This window comes from Podarcis pityusensis (assembly GCF_964106645.2).
Source record: "Podarcis pityusensis genome assembly, chromosome: 8".
Lineage (NCBI taxonomy): Eukaryota > Metazoa > Chordata > Lepidosauria > Squamata > Lacertidae > Podarcis > Podarcis pityusensis.
Window position 1 is genome coordinate 17,479,126 of NC_138033.1, and position 27,125 is coordinate 17,506,250.

General features: G+C 49.0%; 1 protein-coding gene across 1 annotated transcript; it reads left to right on the forward strand.

Moving 5' to 3' along the window:
* SCN1B (sodium voltage-gated channel beta subunit 1) lies at positions 1-26,792 on the forward strand. Its single transcript, XM_081019359.1, has 6 exons — positions 1-1,511; positions 18,643-18,809; positions 21,254-21,497; positions 22,625-22,766; positions 24,221-24,331; positions 25,520-26,792. The coding sequence occupies exons 1-5, from the start codon at positions 1,466-1,468 to the stop codon at positions 24,285-24,287; spliced, it is 666 nt and encodes a 221-aa protein (XP_080875485.1). The 5' UTR covers positions 1-1,465; the 3' UTR covers positions 24,288-24,331; positions 25,520-26,792.
* Positions 26,793-27,125: the final 333 nt, after the last annotated feature.

A 27,125-nucleotide genomic window follows, 5' to 3' on the forward strand; every position in this document is an offset into this window, starting at 1 on the left:
ACGGGTGGGCAGGTGGGCGCAGTGCTTGGCGCTCACGTCCAGCCAGCTCGCCCTCCCCTTGCCTTCCTACCCTCGGCTTGCCCCGCGTGGCGGCTCCCTGCTCGGCTCCCGCTGTTGCTTGGGCTGCTGCTGCTGCTGCAATGCATCAACTTTCGCTGCGCCCTCCCCCTCCGACTGGCGCACGCTTTGATTCATTCCCAGCCGCCCTCTCCGACAGCAGCAGCAAGAGCAGCAGCAGCAGCAGCAGCAGCAGCGCCAGCGAGCCCAAGCCTTCCGCCGCCAGCGCCGGCTTTGCCGCAGCGGTGCGCGCCGCCGGGGAAGGCTAGGCAAGGCGAGAGCGGGCAAATCGCCGCGTCGCAGCCCCCAGTTGAAGGAAGGAAGGAAGGGGGGAAGGAGAGAGAGAGAAGGAAGGAGGGAGGGTCATCCGGGCAGCGTCTCACCACACACCCTGATCCTTCCCATCCCTCTGCAGCAGGCAGAGTCTTGTCTCCAAAATCGATTCCTTCTCGCTTCAATCCAGCCCTACCGGCGACAGGAAGCGGTTAAAAAGATCTGACCTCTCCCTGTCCCAAGTACAGCCCGCGAAGGGGCTTCCGAGGCGCCGCGCACCGGCCATGGATCCGGCCCTGCTGCGTCCCGCACCTGCTCGTGGGGGCGGGTAGCTCCTCCTTGCGCGCGCCGAAGACGCTTTGCCAATCGGGCTGCGCTGCCTGGTTAGATCGGGGTGTGTGTATGTGCATGCCCGTGTTTTCGCAGAGAAAAAGAGACAGGATGCCCATTCGGAAGGCACTCCGGATTTAAAGGTGACTCGCGGATCCTTGCCGCCAGCGGACCCGGAGCAAGGCCGTGAGCGCCTGGAGCCTGGCCGGCGCACCTCGGAGTGAAGAGGACACGGCTCCTGGGACCGGGAAACAAGCAAACAAATAATTTTTTTGGAAAGAAAATTGGCAGGAAATTCAAAGCTCCAGACGCGGGATCTGCGGCAGGACAAGCCACCCCGGCTCGCCTCGCCCTGGCTTGGTGAGGAGGAGAAAAGACCCCCGCGCGCTCTCCGGGCCCATCCCAACTTTTATGGATCCTCCCGCCGGCTGCCTCTTCTGCATCTCCTCGAGCTCTCGGTCCCCGGCTTCGTCCCGTCGCAGCGCCGCGGCGCAAGGGGCAGCCGTCGGGGCAACTAGCGGCGCAGCGCCCCCTGCCGCCGCCGCCCTCTTCGGGGCCGAGCGGGATCAAGTGGCCGAGGCCGAGTCAGCTGCATCCGGCTCCGGCATTCCAAGGCGCTCTTGGGTTTTCTCCTGCGGGCGCTGAGCTCAGCCCCGGGCTATAAATACCCTCCCTGGAAGACTCTCCCCCAGGATCGTCTGTCTGTTGACCGCAGGAGGTTGCTGGGAAGGGCGGGGGGAGCCCGGCGCTGTGTCTGTCCCCCTAGGCCAAGAAGGGCGCGCACCCTGGATCCGAACCCCCCGGGATGGCTACCCCGCGCCCCATCTCGCTCCTGCTGTGCTTGGCCCTGGGTGAGTTGGAGAAACAGGGGCGTGGGGGCGAGGGGAGGGAGAGAGAGGCAACGGGGTGAATCCGGATCTAAGGGTACGGAGTGGGACCTCGGTGGGGGTGTTGCGGAAGCCCAGTTTAGACGTGCAGGGGGAGCAAAACTAGCTGGGTCCTTCCTTGCTTCTTGGTCTTTGCTCATTAGGGCCTGCGCAGGCACCCGGTTCAATCCCAAGAAAACCCATTTCCTAGATTTTGTGTCGTGGGACTTGAACCCAGTGCAAAACACGCACATCCCTGCCCCCTCCTCAATTCAGCTAAGGGCTTCTGTTTTTGTTTTTCTGGGGCATGATTGAGATAGAATCTGAATCTCTTGGGATTCACTGTTGTGAACCCAGTGCTGAGTCTTCTCTGAGCTTTCACTGGCCCTATGAAGAGGTTCTTCTCTGGAGAGGGTGCAAACAGTCCATCCTGGGGAGCTGGAAATCCAGCTCCAGTTCTTCGCTCCCTCTATTAGGGTTTGCATATTGACCCCAGTCTTAGGGCCCAGGATTTTGTGTATGTTGTGCAGGGCTGAACAGAGGCCACACCACTTCCACTCAATTCTTTTCTGCACTTTTTTTATAGGTCCCACAGAGTCCATTCCATGGCCTCTAAAATCCATGTCAGGATTTCTTTGTCTGTTCCCCAAAGGGCCCCAAAGTAGCACCTCCCCATACAGTCAACCCAGCAGGGATAATCTCAGAGGAACCAGGAGCAGATTGCAAATGTAATAGCAATTTGGGGGTGGGAGTGAGTAGTCACAGTGGCTGCAAAGGTAATGGACTTTTAAGTGAACAATAGCCCAAGGAAGGTGCCCCAGTTTTTGTGTGCTAAGATGTTCTCCAAAAGGGGTCTGAGTGAGTCCGGCTAAAGCCAGTGGGATTTATTCCTGAATCTACAAATGAAGGATCAGGCTGTGCATTTGTGTGCAGAAGAGAAACAGGGAATTGTGTGAAAAAATAAGGCAGGTACAGTTGAAAGGATAGAGGGTTTTGGGGGGAAGGGTTGCTGCAGACAAAATATAAGTGTTTCTCTTGCTAAACTTCTATGGGGGGGGGAATGGACAGGGTAAAAAGAAACTAAGGAAGGATCACACCCATTGTTGTCAATGATCTGGGGTGACCTCCCCCCCCCAAATATTTCGGTGCTTTAGTTTGCCACATATTTTTCTTCTTCTTTTGCATTCATGAGTAACAATGAATGCCAACTGCTAATATAAAATTAGACAAGCATGGCATTTCCAAAGTTTCTAGCTTTCTTTCTTAAATACAAGCAAAATAAAAATGCTAAATAAGGCAGTGTGCTAGGGCATCAGAAAAATCCCGGTGGCAAACTACCCTTAATTTCCATGGGGAAATTGCCCAGTACAAATGTTTCTAGAAAACCTACCTTACCTATTCCTGCCTCCTGCCAGCCTCCTCTTGGGTCCCCTTCCATCTGTCTCTGTTCCTGCATGTCAGCAGCCTTTTCTGATGGGTTTTCGGGTAGGGTAATACCTTCTTGCTTTTAGAAATCTTCCCAGTGGTGCAATCAGGTAATTTTAGACCTTGGACTATCCTCCCCACTCCCAAACACTTTAGATGGCGATGTGTTTGACTCGACTTCAAAACATGGCATCCCGAACCCTGCTTGGGGGACCCTGATTCTTCAGAGTCTGGGACCCTGGACTGCTGCCCTCAAGTCCTAACCTGACTGTGCTGCCTGGTCTCTATCCTCTCCCTTCCATATCTGTGCTTTCCTGTGCCAGGATCTTCCGGTTCATCCCCATAGATTTAGTATGGCTTTGGAGGAGGCAGAGGAAAAGGAGAAAGGTGCTTGGAATAGCTCAGTTGGTAGAGCATGGGCTCTTAATTTCAGGGTTGTGGGTTTGAGCCCCATGCTGGGCAAAAGATTCCTGCATTGCAGGGCGTTGGGCTAGCCTTTCTCAACCTGTGGGTCCCCAGATGTTGAACTACAACTCCCATCACCCCTAGCTAGCAAGGCCAGAGCTCAGGGACGATGGGAGTTGTAGTCCAACAACATCTGGGGACCCACAGGTTGAGAACCGCTGGCAGTGGTCCCTTCCAACTCTCCGATTCTATGAAAACTCTCCCACCATCTTTGATAGCATCTGTGGCGACTTGTGGCCTTCCTCCAGATGTCGTCAGTGGCAACTAGTCCAGCAAAATCTTGCCTATCTATCTGTGGAGATTGCCAACCCTTGCTTTGGGGTTCTCTGTTCTGACCCAGTGGGATGCCCCGACTTCACAAAGTACACAGGGGTGTGTGTGTGTGTGGTGCCTTTAGGTGTTCCTACCTTGCTGAGCACAGTAACGACGACCCCGAGCCAATGTCTCTGTGCGCATTGGTTTCCTTGCGGATCCAGGATAGTGAAAATAATTGGACTCCATAGAGCAATATTTGCTCTCGTACTACACAGCCCCCTGGATCCAGGAAGAATAGAGGGTGGGGGCGGGAATTTCAAAGCAGACATGCAGATCAATCCACTACTTAGCAATTTATTTATTTCCAGTCATTTGTGCCTCTGCTTTTTCGCTTGCCGGATCACCCAGGGGAGTAAAACGTAAAGAAAAAAAAGAAGAAGCTGCATTAAATACACAGAACGATCCTATGTATTTACCCAGGAATAAGTCCCACTGTATAAAATGGGTAAGCGTGCATGGGATTGCAGCCACAACCAGAAATATTAAAATAGCTGATTAAAGCAAATGGGCAACATGACATAGCATAAGGCTGTAACAGCTCCTCAGTATAAAGAACCATTTGCCCACTGAAATAAAACCCATTGGAATGCATGTAGAAATATAGGGCTGGACAGACATAATTCAGGAAGGTATTCCAAAACCTTTGACACCAGTTTATTTATCCACCTCATTGTAATCTTCCGGAGAGCTAGGTCGACATGCATGCTTTCCTCTCCATCTCAGTGTTGTTTTCACAACAGCCCTGTGGGGCAGGTTAGGCCGAGAGCCAGTGACGCCCCCCCAAGATTACGAAGATTGATTTATGGCTGAATGCGGGTTTTAAATTTGGGTCTCCCGATTCCTAGTCTGCTACACCAGAGGTGGGCAGAAAGTAGATTGGGATCTGCTAGCTCTCAGGATGATTTGCAGTAGATCAGCAAGAGTGGTCCCGTCCTTCCCCCCCTTACTCCTAGTCATTCAACAATTGCAACTGCAGAAGAACTTTTCCCTCCTAAATTAGGCCACTGAGATGAAGAAAGCTCACTAAGAGTGGATTGTTAATGTGAAACGATTATGAGCTCAGTTCAGTTCTGGTAATGAAGACAAAATCCCAGGCTCAGAATGTGCTCAAGAGGCAACCTGCCCCGTTCCTTAATTCTAAACTGTAAATATTTTGCACCTAACTTCTGTTTGTGGATCTTGGGGTTATAGTAAAAAAACAAAGAAGACTCAACAAGCCAGTACTATACCACACAGCAAAGGGACTGATGCCTCCTGCCCCCGGAAAGAAAGTTTCTTGGTTGCCTTCCCACACATATTTATGTATAGCTAAAATAAGATAATTATTTGTTTCCAATTTTCAAAAACTGTCCTATGCCTGGTAGCCTGGAAGTGATTTTTTTAAAATATACTCACCTCAGGGGCTGGTTGCTATTTGCAAGCCTGTCTTAATCAAAAGCTCCGGATGCTTTGCAGATGGAAGAAAACCCATGCCTATTTTCCACATTCTGGAAAGTACTGGATGAATCTATTCCCGGTCTCCACCCCCCCCCTTGCATCCTTCCTACACTTTGGCAAGGCTTGTGCGCTGTATTTTGTTATGTCAACAGTACATCTCTCTAGTGGAATGGGTGGGTGATGTCATGGCCCTCCTCCCATCTGTGTCTACCTGTATTTATTTATTATATGGGCTTTTCTCGGGATCTCAGAACGTGATCATTAGAAGTGAGATTCCTAACACTGAAGTGCTTTTTCAGAAATCAGCAATAATTTAGCAATACATGCTGAAGTCAGTTTCTCTCTCTCTCTCTGTAAATATTTTTATTGAAGGTTTTCTACATTGCATACAAGAAAAGCCAAACTAATCTAAAGAAAAAGAATAAAGAATAACCTAAATAAAAAAGAGAGAGAATGGTAAAGAAATAGAGAGGCAGAAGGAGAAAAATAAAAAGAATGAATACCAAAAGTCCTCTATTGGAATTTTATCAAATCCCTTTCTCCATATACAGAAAAGTAGACCCTCCCAGCTCGCACCTGGGCCCCTGATCTTTGATCTGTCATCTTCCTGTGTATATCTTCATCAATCCAAAATAAGGGACTTTTACAAAGTCTCCATAGCAGTGGGCTATACAAAAGGCATACAGATTGATCTGTTTTAAATCCTGAAATTTGCCAACCAGTTGTATTTCACAAGCCATCCAGTGCGCACGGGTAGAATGACGTTAAAACCGTGAAATGGAAAGTGGAACATTTTTGACATCTGTGGCCGCCGATGTGGTAGCGTCGACTGCGCAATGTGTCACAAGTTTTACTCATGCCATCTGAGCTGACAGGAATTTAGGGTTCTAGAGCAGAACTCGCAAACCGTTTGTTCCTTGCGCACCACTACTTCTAAATTCCTCAAACAATTTCTTCACTTCTCTGACTTGAACAAGTGAGGGAAAACTCTTTCAGCCCCCAAACTGAAATTATGGGGGGCTTTATGCCCTTATGGACAACCTTCGGGGGGAGGGTTACATGCCCAGGTGGGTAGGATGGGGGGGGCAGGGTGCTGGCCTGTGGGATTTTGCCGGCAGAGGTGGCTGCCTCAGTCCGCCTCATGGGCCTGCTGGCCCTACAAAAAGCCGACAGACAGGACTCTGGTCCTGGAAATAGCCATCAAGAGTAGCTACTGTTGATGACGTGTGAAATGGTGAGAACCCCTTTCGAAACCATCAGAATTGGTGGCCGTTATCACATTTTGGGATCTGTAATCCCAAAGAAATAGGGACGAGGGTGGCGCTGTGGGTTAAACCACAGAGCCTAGGACTTGCCGATCAGAAGGGCAGCAGTTCGAATCCCCGCGACAGGGTGAGCTCCCGTCGCTCGGTCCCTGCTCCTGCCAACCTAGCAGTTTGAAAGCATGTCAAAGTGCAAGTAGATAAATAGGTACCGCTCTGGCGGGAAGGTAAATGGCATTTCCATGCGCTGCTCTGGTTCGCCAGAAGCGGCTTAGTCATGCTGGCCACATGACCCGGAAGCTGTATGCTGGCTCCCTCGGCCAATAAAGCGAGATGAGTGCCACAACCCCAGAGTCGTCCCCGACTGGACCTAATGGTCAGGGGTCCCTTTACCTTTACCTTTAATCCCAAAGAAAAGCTATTTACAAAAGGGAAGCTGCATGCTTGCTCGCTGTGGTTGAGCTGCACTGACCTTGGTTTGTGGTTTTTTTTTTTTTTTTTTGCAAATGACATACAAATGACACCTTTTTAAATATGTAGCTACATATTTGTTTCAGGTGTGGCCCTCTTGGACTCACCTCTGCTGTTGGACAGGATGCTTTCATTGGGGTGCGAAGGGTGTACAACCCTCGTCAGCAACCAGATTTTCTGGAGGGCTAGAACAGAGTCAGGGGTGGAGGGTCAAGAAGATCCCCTGGTTCCCCCAAAGCACTGCATTCCTTCGTTTGCAAATTTCTGTTCTGCTGCAGATGCCACACTCTCTGCCCTTTTGGCCATGGTTTGGCAACAGATGGGCCAAGTGGTCTTATGCAGTTGGTCAGATTTCATACCAGGGCCTCTGGCTGCTAACCAATAGCACAGAGAGAGCACCTGGATAGCATTCCAAGTCACCCCATTAATTTACAACCAGGGCCAAGAAAAAATGTGGTGCTAAAACGGGAACCCAATCTAAGCTGATGGCCAAACTGCACTGGGTATTAATTTGCTAGCCTCCCCCAAGTTATTAAATCTGTTTGTCCATCAAGGGCTTCAGGCAGAGATTTTTCACTTCAGTTGACAGCTGTTCCTTTTAACTCGGGCGGAGAAACTTTTCCTACCCAAAGACCACATTACCTTCTGTGCTGTGTGTGTGCATGTCAGTGGTGGGTGGAGCCAGAAGCCAAAATAGGTGGAGCAATAGATTTGACTCTTTAGGACAGTAAAGCTTCCTTCCAGCCACCCCAAGGTCAAAGATATCTGTACATCCACTTCTCCATGCTCCATCTAGGCCAACAAGAGGCATTAACACAAAGTTGAAGGACACTTTCTGGCCAGGCCAGAGCATTTAATGAGGTGTGGGCGTGGCTTGGAGAGGGGGCGTGGCCTGAAGAGAGTCCCAGGGGCCACATTCAGTGAGGCCTGCAAGGCTGCATTCAGCCCCAGCGCCTGAAGTCCCCCACCCATTTTAACTGAGGGTAGCAATGCTGCTGCATTTATTTGTTTTTAATTGCAAACCGATGTGGGAATATGCAGAACTGAACTTCTTGAAAGGATGAGACACTGAAAGAAACAGAAATGGACAAATTCTCCCAGTCTTGACAGCAAAGGGGAGCAAGACATCTTGGAGGAAACTGTATGTTTTTAAAGGTGGGGGAGTAGTGATGTTATAATTTGCAAACAATATTAAAGGTATGCTCTTACCTTATGCTAATAGAAGGAGCTGTACATCTGGGGATTGTTTGTGTTTCTGGACGCTACTTAAAACTAATGGTCGGCCCATTTCTAATCATTAAATTTTCACGGCTCTTGCTCGAGTGCTGCAGAGTTGATCGTGGGGCTGTGGCCAAATGGCAGTGCTCAGGAAGATACAGTCCACCCGCCTCCTGACATTCCCCGAGCTTGCTTGACACTCGTCGGCAAGGTCCTTGCAAGACCCATGCATTCCCAGGGTCTGCATCGGCGTGGAGAGAAATCAGGCATTTGCTAAGGCCTGCAGAAACCTTGGCCACCGGCCTCTGCTTCCATCTTCTCACCTGGTGGGCCGCAGTGATCTCCCAGGCTTTCTCGCAGCAAGCATCTTTGATGTCAGAAGCGCATGAAATGAGTGGGACCTGCAACACAACGTTGCAGCGTGCCTTTTAGCTGCTCAGTGTTCCAGCCAACCCGGCAGCTTCTTTCAGGATACTCCCGTTTCATTCCTCTCTTCCATCGCATGACCGTTCTCCTTCAACCAGATACTCAGTGTTTTGCAGCCGTTGAGCCTCTTCAGTCCCCATTTGGGTTTGTTTTTCCCTGATCCATTAAATTCACCCCCTCCCAAAAAAACACAGCTCCCCTTTTTGAGTTCTCCAGGCATGCTGATATCTCCCTCTTGTTTCTCAATGGCCACATTTTGGCTACAGTCCTGTTGGCACTTACCTTCTGTGTTTGCTATTAGAGGGATGGATGAGAGGTGCTATCGGGAAGCATCCACCTTTGTCCTGGGAGCCCATTCTCTTAGCCTCAGATGTTGGCTCTGGTTCTGCAACGGCAAGAGGAAAAGCACTTTGAACATTCTTCCGGGCGGCGTTTTCTCCTTTGGGATTGGGCATGTGCACTGATTTCCGCTGGCCCAAAAACCTGGAGCTGGCACCTCCTATTTAAAATAATATTTATATTCATGCATACAAACACAACCCAGACAGAGTAAGCTGGCATCTAGTCCTCCCAATCTCACCCCCTTTTCTTCTCCTTAAAATATATATTCGTTCCCTAATTTAGGCTGAAGGAGATGAGTTGGAGAAGGGGTGGCCCGCTGATTTTCCAGACTTAAATTCTCCACATTTCCACAGCAACTTGTGATGGGGGAAAAAATCCTCATGAAAATTCATCAACACGTCTATGCCAATTTCTCCTGATAAACATGTTACAGTTTACATAGAATAATAGAATTGTAGAATTGGAAGGGACCCCAAGGGACATCTAGTTGTACCCCCTGCAATGCAGGGATCTAAACTAAAGCATGCACATTTACACATTTTTTGCAATCAGTTCCCCCTGGAAAAAGTACATTTTTGTTTGTTATTTTCACTAACATATGGCTTGTAATAAGCTAAGTCCTACTCAGAGTAGACCCATTGAATTACTGTAAAGTTATATATCTTACTTTCATTGGGCCTACTCTGAGTAGGGCTGACATTGGAGACAACCCTATGTTTTATGCACATCCACCCCTCTATATATGCATTTTTTGGTATATGGTGTTTGGTTCAAGCATTGCATTGCAAAATTCAGAGAAGTGCAAACTTTGAATCATAGAATCATAGAGTTGGAAGAGACCACAAGGGCCATCGAGTCCAACCCCCTGCCAAGCAGGAAACACCATCAGAGCATTCCTGACATATGGTTGTCAAGCCTCTGCTTAAAGACCTCCAAAGAAGGAGACTCCACCACACTCCTTGGCAGCAAATTCCACTGTCGAACAGCTCTTACTGTCAGGAAGTTCTTCCGAATGTTTAGGTGGAATCTTCTTTCTTGTAGTTTGGATCCATTGTTCCGTGTCCGCTTCTCTGGAGCAGCAGAAAACAACCTTTCTCCCTCCTCTATGTGACATCCTTTTATATATTTGAACATGGCTATAATATCACCCCTTAACCTCCTCTTCTCCAGGCTAAACATGCCCAGCTCCCTTAGCCGTTCCTAGAAGAAGAGCTGCGGTTTGGTTCACATATTGGTTTGAAAAGTGTAGGTAAGGTAGTTTCTTGTTAAACGCAAACAGAATCGCATTTCTCCTTCGTTGCCTGTTAGTGCTGCTGAGTTAGATGGAATGAAACAACTGCCTGTGTTTCCAGAGCCCTGAGGTCCCTTCCCACTCTTTTTGTACCTGCCCTTTCCAAGTATGCTAGCAGCCATGTGGAAGGAGACTTTGCACATGTATATGTGAAGGAATCAAGGCATCTTGTTAAGCCCTTGCCCCCTCTAGGAAAACCTGGGGCCAAACCCTCAAGAAAAAGTAACTTTCATAATTTTCCCTACCTGGTCACCTTGAGCCAGATTCTGACTCAACCCTAGGCGAGCAGCTGTTTACAAGCCTGTTTTTAAAGCCCTGGGGGTTTCCGGCATGAGATTGCAGAGGCTGAACGTCATGTCCTGCTGGTTCTCAAGCAGGAGAGTGCTGAGGATTGGTCAGCAGCTAAGACTTTTGCAAAAGAACCGCTGGTGCTTCAGATGCTGCTGATTGTGTGCTGAAGTCAGCAAAGCTCCCTCTACAAGCTCTGTCCTTCGAGCCAGCAGGGTGTCATTGCTGATGCATGAAAAGCGGGGAGAAAGAAAATGACCTGCCGGAGGACGCTGGCTCTCGCCCACTGGTGTGCTGACACGCTTTGCAGCCACAAACATGCGCACATGCGTTCCTCCCTTTGCTGACAGTGTTGTCACACCTACTCAATTACTCACCCACGGGTGCTCAGTCACACTTAATGATGATGCAGTCCCAGTAATTGATCTCTGCAGGCTTCCCACTCTGACGATTTCATTCCTACTCCCAAGGAAGAGGCAGGATTCCTTGTGGGGTGAGGTGATCTTACTGGTCAGTTCTGGGGCCCAAGCTCACAGGTGCAGTGGCGGAGGAAGGGGGGCAGGGGTGGTCCTCCCCAGGTGCCATCTCTGAGGGGGTGACAAGAAGGCACCCCACGAGGGACTTGCCCTGCCACCCCGGGTGCGGCGGTGCTAGCTGCCGCCATCATGCCGCCGCCGCATGCGGAAGATCCTCCACTTGCAGCTGCACCCTCCGCCACCGTCCGTACGGCGCGCTCACATGGGTGGTACTTAGTGACGCATGCGCTGTACATAGCAGTGCGCACGCATGCGCACCGGGCGGTTTGCCCCGCCCCTGACATCCCGGACTGGGTGGCGGTTCTCCTTCCTTCGCCCCTGCACAGGTGTCCCAGCATAGGAAGAATGGATACAAAAACTCCTGGAATATGCAGAAATGGTGAAACTTACTGGAAGAATAAGAAATCAAGATAACAAACTTTTTTAAAAAATAAAAGAATGGAAATGGTTTATTGAATATTTACAGATAAATTGTAAACAGTTAAAAACAGCAGCAGGATTATTGTAATAACCTGCAGTTTCGTAAGAGTATATATTTAAAGAAGAAGACTAAATGAGCCAATTAAGTTAATTAGGATATTCTGAATACATTAGAAATAAATTTAAGGAACCGCAGAAAAAGGGGGAAGGAAGTCAAGTTTTGAAATGTCAAAATGATTGTAAAATCAGTGAAATGTATAAACCTGAAAAGTATATATAAAAAAAGAGATAGTTTAAAAAAAAATGGAGGTAAAAACTGTCAAATCGCTATACAGTGGTACCTCGGGTTAAGTACTTAATTTGTTCCGGAGGTCCGTACTTAACCTGAAACTGTTCTTAACCTGAAGCACCACTTTAGCTAATGGGGCCTCCTGCTGCTGCCACACTGCCGCTGCGCAATTTCTGTTCTCATCCTGAAGCAAAGTTCTTAACCTGAGGTACTATTTCTGGGTTAGCGGAATTTGTAACCTGAAGCATATGTAACCCGAGGTACCACTGTATAATGGGGTAGGATAGCTGAGGGAAAAAATCATACCTGGCAACCAATGCGCCCCTTTGGTTTCAGATAATACATGGGTAGACGAGTCTAAGAAGCCCGGGACACAAATTTTCACAGCCCTCTAGCAGCTTGTGGTGGCTCATTTAGCAGAAGTAATGTATGTAGTGTTAACTCTGGAGGTCTATCCTCGATTCTGACCAAACTAAGCCTCCTAGAGCAAAATATACATCAGGAGACTTAGTGGGGGGCAGCTTTCCTGCCCCACTAATATGGGAATGAGACACATGGTAGTTGAACAGCAGCAGAGGAAGCCCCTTGGGTGCCTGGGGCAGTGTGCCCTGGGACAGGGCGAGCCACCATAGGGGTGGGGTGAGGGCAGGGTGCACCACAGGGGTCTCCGGAGTCTGCCTGCCTCCTCCCACTCAGCCACCCTACAGCTGGGGGGGGGGGAGGCAGCGGTCGGACTCTTTGGGCAGCGCGGAGTCTGCGTGTGCCCAAGCCACTGTGTCTCCCAGAAGAGACGTGTGGCTTGGGTGCACTGCAGGCCCCACAGTGAGTGCTACCCAGCATTTTGTCACCCCCTGAGTGGTGACACCCAGGGCGGACCGCGCACCCCCTTCCTCCGCCTCTGAATAGCAGTGCAATGAGACCATGATACGACTTCGCAAATGTCAAACAAACCCACCTGAACTGTGGCATCTGCAGGTGCCAAGTGAATCTCCTGAGGTGGAAGTGGGGATAGTGGAAGGGATGTGAGATATTTGTATCGGACGTTTATTCTCACAACAAGCTTGTGAGGTAGGTTGGGCTGAGAGGCAGGGACTGGCGCAAGGCTACCCAGTGAGCTTCATGGTTGGGTGGGGATTTGAACCCTGGTCTCCCAGGTCCTCGCCCAGCAACATCTGGCCACAGGTTTACCAATCCTGCTGTAGCGTTATCATTGTCGTTATCACGTACAGCAAAAGCTTATGCTTACTCAGAAGTAAATCCAAATGGATTTAGTGGGCCTTACTCCTGTAAGTAAATTTTGCCTCAGACTTGCTCAGTTTTGCCTCCGACTTTTCTGGATTCAGGGAGTCAGTGCACTGTAACATATGCAGCGCCGGTGCCTCAGCAGGAGCTCAGTCTTAACAGATGGCAGCTGTGTTCTTCCTGCTGATGCAGCTGATCTCCACAGAATAGCCGGCAGTGTCCTTTGTTCCAGTGGTTTGCCTGTGGATCCTGTGAGTTATTCTCCTTTTACAGAAGGGGAACTGAGGGATGCCCAAGACCACTCTCAGTGACTCCCATGGCAAAGTAGGATCTGGATTGAATCTTTGAAGGTGACCTGGAAACTACAACTAATCCAGAATGTGGCAGCTAGACTGGTGACTGCGAGTGGCCGCCGAGACCACATAACACCAGTCCTGAAGAAACTTCATTGGCTCCCAGTACGTTTCCGAGCACGATTCAAAGTGTTGACCTTTAAAGCCCTAAATGGCCTAAGCCCAGTATACCTGAAGGAGTGTCTCCACCCCCATCATTTAGCCAGGACACTGAGGTCCAGCTCCGAGAGCCTTCTGGCAGTTCCCTTACTGAGAGAAGTGAAGCCACAGGGAACCAGGCAGAGGGCCTTCTCAGTAGTGGGGCCGTCCTGTGGAACTCCCTCCCATCAGATGTTAAGGAAATAAACAGCTATCTGACTTTTAGAAGACATCTGAAGGCAACCCTGTTTAGAGAAGTTTTTAATGTTTGAAGTTTTATCGTGTTTTTAATGTTCTGCTGGGAGCCGCCCAGAGTGGCTGGGGAAACCCAGACAGATGGGCGGGATATATATAATAAATCATCATCATCATCAACATTGAACTGTAGAATTGGAAGGGACCCTGAGGATCATGTAGTCCAACCCCCTACAATGCAAGAATATGCAGCTGTCCAATACAGGGATTGAACCTGCAACCGTGGCATTATCAACACCATGCTCTAACCAACTGAGCTATCCAGTTAATGAGACTCTTGCCTCACGTTTCAACCCTGAACTTTGAGTGGGGAACCTTTTTCACCCCAAAGGCCATATTCGCTTCTGGGCAATCGTCTGGGGGCCACATGCAATTGGTGGGTGGGGCCAGAGACAAATGTGGGAGGGGCAACAAATGTGATTTATTTATTTTTCTAAAACCACTGTATAGCAGGCCAGTTTCTTCATGCTCATCCATCCCTCTCTGTCCTCCATCCAGGCAAGAAAGAAGCATTACCAGGAATTGAAGGGCACATTGCAGCCAGGCAACAACAGTCCAGGAGTTTCCAATGCAGGGCTGGGGAGGGTCCAGCTCAGGAGGGGGTGTGGCCTGGGGAGAACCCCGGGGGCCAGAAGGGGAAGCCTGGAGGGCATCATCTGGGCCTGAGGCCCTGCATCCCTGCTCTGGACCATATTGGCTCAGGCATGAACTTTAATCAGGTCGTAGAGTTGTATGTTTGCATCTAGCAACATCTATTTATAAAAAGCCTTCCCCGCCAATTAAAATTGTGCCCCCAGCCGCTATTTGCCCCAGTTTTAATTTGCAAAACTTCTCCCCACCCTCAACCCGTTGTGTTTATGAGTTCTGACATCCCTTTGTTTATAGAAAGAACCCAGAAAGTTGGGGCAGGGGTGGAGGGTGATGTGGATTGGGATCATGCCATGCAGGGTTGTGGGTGTGGGTGTGTGTTGAAATATTGTTTTTTTAATTAGTGAAATAAGAGATAACAGAATACAAAACAGAAGGATACAATTAATGCCCTTTGTATGCACTTGGACAATAATTCGCATATGACAAAAGCAAGTATTCATAAATTAAAATTGAGTCAACAGGATTCTGCAGGGTCAGAGTGTCAATGAGAGTTGACAGAGGCTGTTAATCCTTTCCTCCTGCATTGTTTTCCTGCTGAAAATCGCTTCCCGAGCTTGTCCATTGCCCCACTTGTAATGTTTTGAACCAAATGACAGCTTCTGGAAATGGGGTTTTCAGCAGGGAAGTGGGGCAAGGCTGAGGGAGAAAAAATTGTCATCCCCTCCCCGTTCTCCTGATTCAAATCTGTGGGACTTGATTATCAATCAATATTCTTACGATTTCAGATCAGCCACTAGAATACATCTAAACACATGCAATTTTACAGTTTCCAGGCAAAAGCCTTTTTGGGATTAACAACATAACAAAAAGCATTGTGTATGCTTTGTTCACAATTAAACTAGAACTACGGTAGTTTTTGAGTGCTGGTGTTTGGTAGAGGGCTTTAATCATCTGGTTCCCAGCAGTGCCTGCTGATGCACAGAATTTTGCCACTTTGATGGTGATTTCGTTAGCAGAGTCTAACAAAAGGAAGGAAGTAATTTTTGTAAATAAATGAGACAGGGCCCTGGTCACAAGCATGTGAATCATGTCCTTGAAATCATGTCTGGTTTGACCTTCAGTGAAGTTGTATTTGGGGGTGCTCCAGCGATTGCTCCAGATCAGAGTACCGTTAAAGGGCCACATACCGTGAGCTGGTGCAGAGGTCAGCAATCCTAGTGGTTAGAACATTGAGCTTGAACCCAGCTTTAAATCCAGACTTGGCCATGAAGCTCTGAGGACGGCCTTCGGGAAGATTCGCTATTGTTCAACCTAAAAGCTGTTGTGAGGCTCTCTATCTCCTTAGAGGAAGTTCTTCGGTGGAAAGATGTCTGCAGCTGGCCCTGGCCCCTCCTCCATGCTCCTTAACTTGTCCCATTTCCAGCTTCTCCTGCCCCACTGGGCATCTTTCCACCCCTCCCAAGGCATTCTGGGAAGACTCCTGTAGACCCGTGGCCCTCTCCTCCCGCCAACCATAGGCTGAGCTCCAAGGGTCATCATGGCAGGCACAAGAAGCTGGTGGGAGCTGGCAGTGTCTGTTGCGGCTGCATTAGTCAGAACTCGCACTGTCGACTTACATTTGTATTTATTGGCATTAGCAGACACCTTGCGGAAAGGAGGAGGAGGAGTTTGGATATGATATCCTGCTTTATCACTACCCTAAGGAGTCTCAAAGCGGCTAACATTCTCCTTTCCCTTCCTCCCTCACAACAAACACTCTGTAAGGTGAGTGGGGCTGAGAAACTTCAGAGAAGTGTGACTGGCCCAAGGTCACCCAGCAGCTGCATGTGGAAGAGCGGGGAAGCGAACCAGGTTCCCCAGATTACGAGTCCACTGCTCTTAACCACTATACCACACTGGCTCCCAGCAGTGCCTGCTGATGCACAGAATGCACAGAAAGACGAGAGGGGGGAAAACCGGGGCCTTCTCCAGGGTTGCGTGAGCCAACAAAGGGGCAAAGGACAGCATATTGCAATTTTACACTTGCTGAAATCCCCTCTCCTGCTGTTCTATCAAAGGTGCAGGAACAGGAACCTAGGAAGCTGCCTTATGTTGAGTCGGACTACTGGTCCATCTACTGGTCCATGTCTGCACTGATTGGCAGCAGCACTCTAGAGTTTAAAACAACTTTCCCAGCTCTACCTGGAGATGCCAGGGATTGAACTTGGGACCTTTTGCATGCAAGTCAAATGCTCTGCCAATGAGCTACAGCCCTTTTTGGGTTGTGGTTTTTTGTTTTTTTTGTATCTAGGCACCTGGGGTCTTTTGCTACCTGAGGCTGAGCAGCAGGTGGCATTCCTCTAGACATCTCTTTCCAATCAAGGACAGGGCTTCCGTAGTGGTATGGAATCAGGCATTGAAGCAGGAGAAATTACATCTTTAGTACAAGCATTAAAGGTGTAGGAGCCCTATCTTGTTTTTTATCAGGTCACCCTATATTCTTCCCCCCAACCCCAAATATATAGTACTCAAGGCTACGGTGGCTGCTTATATGCCACCGAAAAAGAGGATATAGATCACATTTACATATGCCAATTTAGATGTTTATAAATGCAAAATGTATTTATTCAAGCATTTAATTTAACTCAGGCTGCATACACACCATGCATTTTAAATACAGGCAACTCCCATGTGACGTGGAAGTTATGTTCTAAGGCACCACGTGTTTAAGTGAAACCGCGTATATTTGAAATGCCATTGAAGAAGCCTGCAAAAACTCTGTTCTGCTCCCACCCTGTCTCTGTTCTGCCCATTTTTGTGGTGTTCTTGTGATGTTTTCGGGTCACATTCGGGTTCAGTGTGCGTTTGCAGTTGTGCACATATCGCTAAAATGGTTACTGCCTGTATTTTGAAAGCACATTGTTCTCCTCAAAAGAACCCCAGGTACTCTCGTTTATCTCTCACCAAGCTACTATCCCTGGCAATCACCCCCAAAGAATCCTGGGGACAGTAGTTTGTTAACTACTGTTCCCAGAATTCTTTCGGGGTGAGATTCATGTGCTTTCAGCGCAGACCCTGCAAGTGTCCCTATTTTCCAGGGACGTCCCTGATTTAGAGAAGCCGTCCCGTTCCTGATTTGATCCCAGAATGCCCCACTTTTTCTTAGGATTTCCCTATTTTCATTGAAGGAATGTTGGAGGGTATGGAGTTATCCAACCCCCAAGCCGTCTGAAGGCAATCTTGTATAGGGAAGTTTGTTTAACGTTTTCTTATGTTTTTATATATGTTGGAAGCTGCTCAGAGTGGCTGGGGCAAGCCAGTAAGATGTGTGGGGTATAAATAGTAAAACTATCATTTTTTACCATGTTTTCATTGGTATGTAAATGTATGTTGTGTACACATACCTAAAAAGCCATAGGTATACTTCCTCTGAACATTCTTGGTGAAACAGAAATGTCTTCAGCAGGTGACAAAATATTAAAATGATAAGGCTTTGTTTCTGTGCTCAGTGCGGGTCCCCAAAACTGAAAGTTAGTAGTATCTGTGATATGGAAAAATAGGGCTGGTTGTCTTTTGCTGCCCAACTCCCCAAGGGACTGAGTCCCCTAAGTCCATGATCGGTCAGAGATGAATGGATGGAGGCAGGATGCAGTGAAAGCAAGGCAGATCTTTATTTTTATGTTGCAACAGAGTTCCCTCCCCACCTAGCTAGGAGCAAAGAGAGACTCAGAACCAAGAAGATACATCTATTTTAAGGGTTTTCATTTTGGTGTGGTGAAGAAGGACATCCCCTTTACAAACAGTCAGAAATCACATCACACATAAGGTGAGGTTGCTGTGGCTCAGGCAGGCCAAGGTGTGATATTCCTGAGGATTTGGCAAGTTTTGCATAGTTCCAGACACAGTTCACAAAACATTAGCATTTGATAAGACAATCAGGATGTCCTCAATGCAGAGCATCTGGGCAAACGATGACAATTAATACAAAGGAGGTTCATAGATACAGGAGAGGAATCGCTTCAGGAACTTCCCCTCATTGCTACCTGCCTATGTGGTCTCAGGCAAGAGGGATTAAGGAGGCAGAGGAAATATTTGGAGTCTTTAGGGGAGCCAAGATGGCTTTTGGATTGCTCTCCTATACTATTGTAGTCATGTGGTTTATATACTTACGTATGCTTGCAATTATCAACATTTATTCTATATTTGAGACCTTAGAATCCTTTTAACCCCTGGAAGAATGCTTCTGCCAGGAAGGGAGGCAAAGATGGCCGCCCTTGGTGAGAGGATACAAACCAATCGTTCCGGAGCCGGAGACATGTGAGAAGCTTTGGTTGCCTTTCTGATGTGATTTCTCTCCCGCCTCCCCTTCGCAGTGACGTTGTGCCAGGGTGGCTGCGTGGAGGTGGACTCGTACACCGAGGCTGTGGCCGGCAACAGCTTCCAGATCTTGTGCATCTCCTGCAAGAAGCGCAGCGAGACGGAGGCGGAGGCCTTCACCGAGTGGTTCTTCAAGCAGAAGGGGGAGGAAGAATACGTCAAGGTGTGTGCCGTGGCGATGTAAGGGCAAGCGGTTGTGTGGAGGGGGCGGTGGGACAGGTGAAATAATGGCCTGTTCACTCCCTGGACCAGGAAATGTTGTAATCAACTTCATCATAAATACACAGATCTAGAATAAGCTTGTGGGATCTGCCCTAATCCCACCTTTGGACTACAAAGGCCATCAATCAAAGGCAAGTGCAAAATAGTGCCTGGAAGCATGGTGTAAGGGAGTCATTGGAGCACCTCACAATTGCCTAACCTTGGCTCCCATACATTCAGGTTGGGGGTTCACAAGCAAGAGACTTCAGCCAGGAGACAGAAGCAAAACAGCAGGCTGCAGGCCTCATCTTTATTATTGCAACAAGACTTCCCACTACCACAAAGACGAAGCAGCAATAAGCCCCGAACAGTGGCTACATCAGTATTTTAAAGTTTCCCATAATGCATTTCCAGAAGCATCAAAACATTATAGATACTGTATGTCAGAGAAAAGGTGTGGAACCTGAGATCCAGGCATGCCTCTGTCACTCAAATATAGTCTTTCACATTCACAGTTCCCTAGTCCCCTAGTCAAGTCAAATACACCCCTTTGTCTTGTTGGGGGCTTCATCCCACTATGGGGTGGGTAGGCATTGTGATTGAGATGGTTATCTGTCTGACACTCTTGGGGCAGGATTTCAGCCATGACTGTACGTCTCAGGAATTATGGTGGGCTCACTCACCCCTCCCCTTATTCTTCACTTCCCTGGGACCTAAATGCCATTGGAACTGAGAAGATTGATACGATGATGTGATATCTTATGAATTTCTAAAGTTTTCCCATTGAGCCAGTTTCCACCCCCCTCAATGTATTTTTTCAGGGGGCTGGGCTCCCCCCAACCATGGAGGGAATATATATGGTACTTTTGCAAGTGCCAAGTAATGTTTGTTCTGCTTTTGTAAGAAATCAATCCCTTAGTGGGACAGCACCCATTCTTTGGAGCCCATTGATATTAGGCAGGAGTTGTTTTCTTTTTGTCACCTGCTAAAAACTCTTTTGTTTCAGCAAGCCAACCCAGGCATATAACTTGAGCATTTTATTTTAATTAAAAGTATGTGGGTTTTTTTAAAAAAATCCCTGATTGTATTTATATTTTACATCTTTTATATAGTTTGTTATTAAATGTTTGTTCCTATCAATATTTTAATAAGTATTTTAAGTTGTTGAAAACTAGTTAGAGGAATTTTTTGTTGTTCTAGCATTCCAATTCTATTGAATAATATATTCAATAGAATATTCAATAGAATATTCTATTGAATATATATGCTCTCCTCTACTGATTGATCCCAGGGTGGCAGGCACTTGTTTTAATCTAACAAATAAGTTGACTAAATGCTGGAAACTATACATGAAATGGGCACCCATGGAGTATGCACACTCTTCGTACACCAACTGCAATTAAATGCAGATAGTCTGATGTGCTGGACCTCCCAAAAGACTCCCATTGGGTGTCTTTTGTTCCTTTGAAATGGCTTTGTTGATTTGTGAGTTCCAAGGTACTTGGTGTTCCCGAGAGCTCTTCCCCAGGCTATTTTTATTAACTACATCAATGATTAACCATTTTAGGAGCACCTGCATGTATAGGAGGTCTCAGAGAGAAAGAAGAAGACAGAGATGCAGGCAAAAGACTTTTGGGAACAGGATAGAGGCAGGATGGTGTAAACAAAGCCCATAAAAATCGTGCTGGTGGACCTTAGATGGCTTTTACAGGGTGGTCACCATCATAATATAAAAGGACAACATTTGCATTGTGCTTTCCAGCATTCAAAGTGTTTCATATACTTCACTTAGTTGCAACAGGGGTGGGCAGCCTATGGCCCTCCAGATATTGGACTCCAAATCCCATCAGCCCCAGCCACTGTGGCCGATGGACAGGGAACAGGGGTAGGGGAGGCTGGCGCACATTGGGACTGGTAGGGCAGAAGATGGACTGATGGGGCACTGCCCCACCAAACTCACTTTGTCCTCAATCAGCCTGCACTTGCCTGCCTTCTTACAACCAGCCCAAGGGCTATCAGCTTTCTCCTCCTTAGCATTAGTGTTGCCCTTGCAGAATTTCACAGGAGGAGGATGGGAACAAAACTAGAATGAGTTGGCTCTGCCTGTTATGAGCTCTGGCGCCACCTACTGTTGGGCTCCCTGTCTTCCACCCTACCAGTCCCAATCTCTCCTAGCGGACCCGCCATCATCCCTGAAAGCGGGCTCGGAGCCAACAACCCTATATGCAAGCCTGTATTATTCCCTTCCAGATTGGTGTTGGGAGTCTGAGGCTGTGAGTGGGAAAGGTTTGCGTATTTCCACCTAGTGAGTTCAAGATTGGAGTTGAGTACGTCTTGCCTTATAGTAGGGCCACCTCTGCCAACCAGGCTTCTCTGTGTGTGGACTGAACCTCACCTGTCCTCCAGATCCTTCGCTATGACCCAGATGAGAGGCTCAACGTGATGGATCCTCGCTTTGAGGGCCTGGTTCATTGGAACGGGACCAAGAACATCCGGGACTTGCAGGATCTCTCCATCTTCATTCTTAATGTGACCTTTGACCATATGGGTGAATACGTCTGCACTGTCAACCGCACGCTCTTTTTCGCGGCGGAGTTCACACACAACATCATGGTCAACAAGACCATCCATGTTACGGTGGTAGACAAACGTAAGTATAAGCTTGGAGCTAAGGAGAAGTGGAGGAAGAAGCTGGGGTGGTGGGGGACTCTTGGCGGGCTGTGAAACAGTGGCGAGCTTAAGACAGGGACGGGGGATCCTTCCTTCAGCCCAGAGGCCTTGTTAGACCACCAGGCCGTTTTGGCCAAGCCACACCAACCTTCCCTACACCTGATGTTGTATATGATGTCAGGTGTGAGGCAGGTAAAGGCAGGGTGTGGACAAAAGGGGCTTTGCAGTCCCAGCTGATCCATTGTGCCTGCAAAGCCCCTTATACAGCACTTCCCAAGTGCTAACTAGCAACTGATTGTCAGCGCTTGGGAACTGCTGGGGATGAGGCTTCCCAAGCCCTGACAATCAGCTGATAGTCAGGGTTGGGAAAACACTGCACTCAGGGTTTCCCCAGTGCTGAAAATAAGCTAAGGAAGCCCCATGTACTGCGTGTGGGAGGTTTTTTTTTTGCCCAATGAATTTTTATTTCAAAAATGGGTCACCTGGTATCACAGTAATTTCAGGTGATTGGCAGGTGGTCAGCTCCACCCACCTGTGAGATTTGGCCTTCATGTGTGTGCTGGCCAGATTCATTTCTCTGTGCCTGGTTTAAAACAGAAGAAAAGCACTGGTGGACCAAAGGTCCATCTCATCTCATCCAGCTTTTGTTTTCCACATTGGCTAACCAGACGCCTCCGGGAAGTCTGCAAATTTCAGTCATTTGCATAGAGCTACCAGCTTTAATCTGTCCAAGCAACAGATAAACTGACTTTAGAGCTGTAGCTGATTAATCGGCGGCAGCCTATTGTACCGGATGGGGATGAAAATTAAGGGCACATGTTTATATCTGGAAGCCCTTTTTTGGTTCTGGTGTGTTGCTGTAATAAGAATTGAAAGGGGGGGGGGAGTTTTAACAACCATGGATGCAGGGAGCTTTCGCTTGTTAAAATTGTTAGAATGGTAAGAGGCTCCCCACACCCAAGCTAAAGGGAGGACCAATTTGCATGGCAGGACAAACATGACTCAAAATCTGGAGCCGGAGAGCAAATGCAGCTAGAAACGTGCATTAGGGGTGTGTGTGTGCCTGTTTTGTTTTGCACATCCTTATCTCTGTCCTTCCTTTCACAGAAAACCGGGAAATGGCATCCATCGTTTCTGAGATCATGATGTACGTTCTCATCGTCGTCCTGACCATCTGGCTGGTGGCTGAGATGGTCTACTGCTACAAGAAGATCGCCGCGGCGACAGAGGCAGCTGCTCAAGAGAATGCGTAAGAAGCGTGGGTGGCAATAGGAGGGGAGTTGTGCGTGTGTGCGCACACACGTGTTGAGAAGCTAAAAGAAAGAGCAACAGGACACCTGTGCTAGCTCCAGCTTTGACCCACCTTGGCCAAAGTGCCCTCTGCTGGGCCAGCTTCTACATAGGCAGAACTCCCTCCAGGGGAGTGACATGGTTGCAGTGCATTGCTACAGGGTCATTGCTGTTTGAATTTCCCACAGTGCCTCAGGGCAGCTTTACGTCAGGGGCAATATGGGTAATTTAAAGTGGTAGGTGGCTCCTGGACTGGTATAGGAAGCCCAGGGCTGCCAACAACAGTGGACCCTCTGGTGTTGCCAAGGCCCCAGCAGCTGCCTGAGGATGCCAGATGTTGGCCCTGGCCCTGCTGAAGGTGGAGAACACAGGGTGATGCAGGGGAAGGACGCAGGAAGTGAAAACATCTGGACTGGACTGTGTGTCTTACTGGAGCAGAGGGAGCTGGGAAGCAGGCCAAAGGCCCTTCCAGTGGAAGACTTCCAGTGTGTGTCTTGCAGTGGTTTTATGCCTTAACTGGTGGCAAAGCCAGGTTCACCCTGCTGTTATAGTCCTGCTTGTTAGCCTGGCAAGAAGCTGCAGGCTCAGCTGAAAGCTATTCATTGCCTACCTCAAAGCTCTCCTTGCAGAATAAACAAGTCCTTGAGACACCTGTTGGCTGTGCGCATAAGAACATAGCAAGAGCCCTGCTGGATCAGGCCAATGGCCCATCTAAGCCAGCATCTTGTTCTCACAGTGGCCAACCAGATGCCCATTGTGAGAAGCCCACAAGAGCACTCCTGTGGTTTCCAGCCACTGGTATTTAGAAGCGTTGTCACCTTCAACTGTTGTCCTCAAATTGCACTTGAGGCATGCTTTTGCCAAACACTTAAAATATCCTTGATGGTTCCCCCAGAATAAACTTAATGTGTGAAGAGGCCTTCACGTGTACTTGAGGGGCTGGTTAGAGAGCTTTGGCAGACCCAACCTGACTTGTAAGTCACTAAGCGGAACCTGGAACAAGGCCAGCTCCAGGTTTGTTGAGGAGGGGGCTTGTCAAAATGTACCCCCACCTAGGCCTGAGGCTGCCTTGGCAGGCTAACCTGGCAACAATGATAGGCAGCAGCCATGCCCTGATGAGCACCAGGGCCATTTTGTTTTCCCACAATGCCCTTGGCGTAACATCTCTTCAGGGCATTCTGGGAAATTAAAATGGCAGGCAGCTCCCAGACCCACCCATTTGGTGTTTGCTGCAGCACCAGAAAAGACAACACAGTTATTTTACAGAAGGGCCCAGGATAGGCACCAGCAACGGGCCACGCTGGGGCTCTTGTAGCTGCTGTGTGCCGGTGCCAGCCCTGGTTATGGAGGGTGGGGAATCGGGGCAAAAGCCCACCTCACGCATATTTCCGCTTCTCTCTTGTGTCCTGACAGCTCTGAATACTTGGCCATCACGTCGGAAAGTAAGGAAAACTGTACAGGGGTGCAGGTAGCTGAATAGCCCACGTAGGGCTGTTGGCGGGCACAGGACTTCCTGGCTGGCAGGTAATGTATTGCGAACATTGCCGCTTCATCCCCCTGTTTTCCAAGAGTGACATCAGCAAAAGATGCCCCTTTCCCCAGGAAATGACTGCTGAAATCTTAGATGGGAAGGAGAGGCGGGCAGGGAAATATGGGAAGAGGCAAGAGGTTAGCAAGGGACAAATGTAGGCAAATGCAGTTATGAGCAATTAAGCTTTGTTGCCATGGGGCCTACCAAACAAAAAAACCCCACCTCTAGTGGATGGCGATTGCACTCAATATTCCCCGCTCTAACGGCTTCTAATTTCGAGAGTGATTTTGGCAGGCTTCTGAAGGAAAAGGTTAATTAGCATTCTATTACCGCTTTCCCGTTTTAGATTAAATAGCAGGGGGAGACGGTGTGACATACAGAGGGAGAAAAGTTCTGTCTCTGGGCAGGGCTGCCAACTTTGACTACAGAGGGGCACTTGCATGCCTTTAACAGCTGTGCGGCAAGGGAAGAATCCGGGGGGGGGGGGTTGCAGCTTTCCCCTGGACTGTGGCACAACTTTGGGGAAACTGGCCCTTGTTGAGCCTTCCTCCAGCACACTGCTGTCAAAGGGCCCGGAAATCCAGTGCCGATTCTAGGTTATTTCATTTGCACTTTTTCCATTGGGCTCAGTCCGCATGGGCACCTAGAGCAGGGCACCCGTGGGCCCTTACGGGCCTTTCTTGGTGCCCGCAGAGTCCGCTCTCTCCTGCACCCATGCTCCCCATGCCGCAGAAATCAGCCTTGGAAGAAGCATTGCAGCCAACAGGCTGCGGTGTGTGTCTGGCTATGTAATGCCCACTGAAATTTCCCCAGATTGTGTGCCCATGCGCCTGGAAAGCTTGGCCACCCCTGGCCAAGAGGGTGAGGCCGAGGCGGGCAAAAAATAAGCTGCCGTACCTTCTCCTCACAGCTCTCTTGCTTGGGCGAACGGGCCCCGGCAGCAAGGAGGAGAGGCAGCGCAGGGGGCAGGGGTCTCTAGGGTTGGCAGTTGTGCCCACTTCCCACCTCAGATGAGGCATGGCAGGAACCCAATTGTGCCAACCCTCAGAGCTGGACCTGAGCCACTTTGGTGCCTGAGAGAAAAGAAAAGAGAGAGGGAGGGAGGCGGTAAGCCTGAGCTCAGGTTCTCATTATGCGGTGGCAGTTATCTAACGTTCCTGTGTTTGTTAACGCTGTTCCAGGGACGAGGAGGACGATGGCGGAGAGGGAAAGTGACTCAGCAGAGGCATCAGCAGCCCCTGAGAAGATTTGAGCTGGAGCCAAGCAGCCGCTCCCCCACCCCGCTGCACGGCCTCCCCTCCCCCACCTCCCCCTTTAACCAAGCATGCTATTTTTTAATAATAATAAAAAAGAGAATCTGTATCTGGCCTGGCTACCCAGGGACAGACGACATGTGTTTCTGAAGGGGAAAATGGGGAGGGGGCGGCTCGTTCCGGCAGGCACCTTGCTGTTTTTTTTCAAGGACACATCCTTTTCGCCTTCTGTCGAGCAAAGGGTCGCCTCTGCCGCGATGCATGAGGAGAAAGCGATATGGCTGCTCGCAAACACACACAAAGCTTGGGGCCCCTTTGCTGCTGTGACCCCCCGTTGCGGCACCCGAGGCCTCTTTTCTTTAAGAGCAATTGCACTTGCGCTTTCTGGTTTTTTGCACATTTATTGCGCTTCCCCCTCGCGTCCCCCCTGTTACTTCGCTACCAGCACTTTCTATGGGTCTGAGGAGAGGAGGCCCCTGCGGTTTGCAATTGCCTGGCTCCCCGACATCCCCCCTCCTTTCATTGTCATGTTGTTAGGCCTCTGCCTTGCTCTCTCTGCTCCCAGGGCAGCCACATCCGGCAAGGAACTGGAGTGGAGAAAGGTATTCAAGATGGCCGCCACACAAGGCTTGACCCTTAGAGAGGACCTTAAGATGGGGACGCTAATCTAGGAATACCTTTGAGGGGTGAATATCTGATATAGATCTGGATATATGAACTGTGACAATACAGAGGCCTGCCCTGGCAGGATCCCGCCATTTTATTGTCTTGACAGGATTTCCCTCAAGGGTGTCCCCCTGACGGAAGGTTTTGCTCAAGGGATCTTGCAAAAGGAAGATGCCGCAGAGCAGAAATTCGATTGGTGCAGGGGGCCTGGATCCAGACGTTGCTCCTTTGGCTGTGTGTCCCCGAACTTTGTTACTGTTCTGCCCTTCCTGGCGTCTTGTCAAATTCGCTTCCCGATCTTCGCCCCAGGCGCATATCAGTTCCTCCCACAATGCCTTCATGCCTTTCCCCCTCCTCACGTTTCCATTTCCTACATCCATCACCACCCAGTCAGGCCATTTTGGCTCATCGAGGAATACTGTGCCCTCCCCTCTCCTCAGACCCCGCGGCTGGTCCCAGGGACCAGCTGCCCACCATCACAATAATAGAATAGAGTTTGTTCATAAATAAATAATAAAAAAAAGATTGGATTTCACCAGCTCTGGTTGAAGCGAGTCATTCTTGTGATGAAAGGAGATGCAGGTGTGTGGAAAAGCAACCATGGAACAGATGACACTTTGCGTGGACGATGGGGTTCCATTTATTTCATTGCAGAAATCACTAGCGGCGTGCGCATGCCGCCCTATATCCTTAAAGTTTTTGCTTTAAATAAATACATACCAGTAAGACATAAAACCAAAAGCGACACAGACACAACACAGTCAACTCATTGCAACCCCAAGCTTAAAACACAGATTTAATAATTGAGAGGCTCAGACTAGGTAAGTCAGCGGTGGAGAACATTTTTGGCTTTGCAGGTCTGATCCGT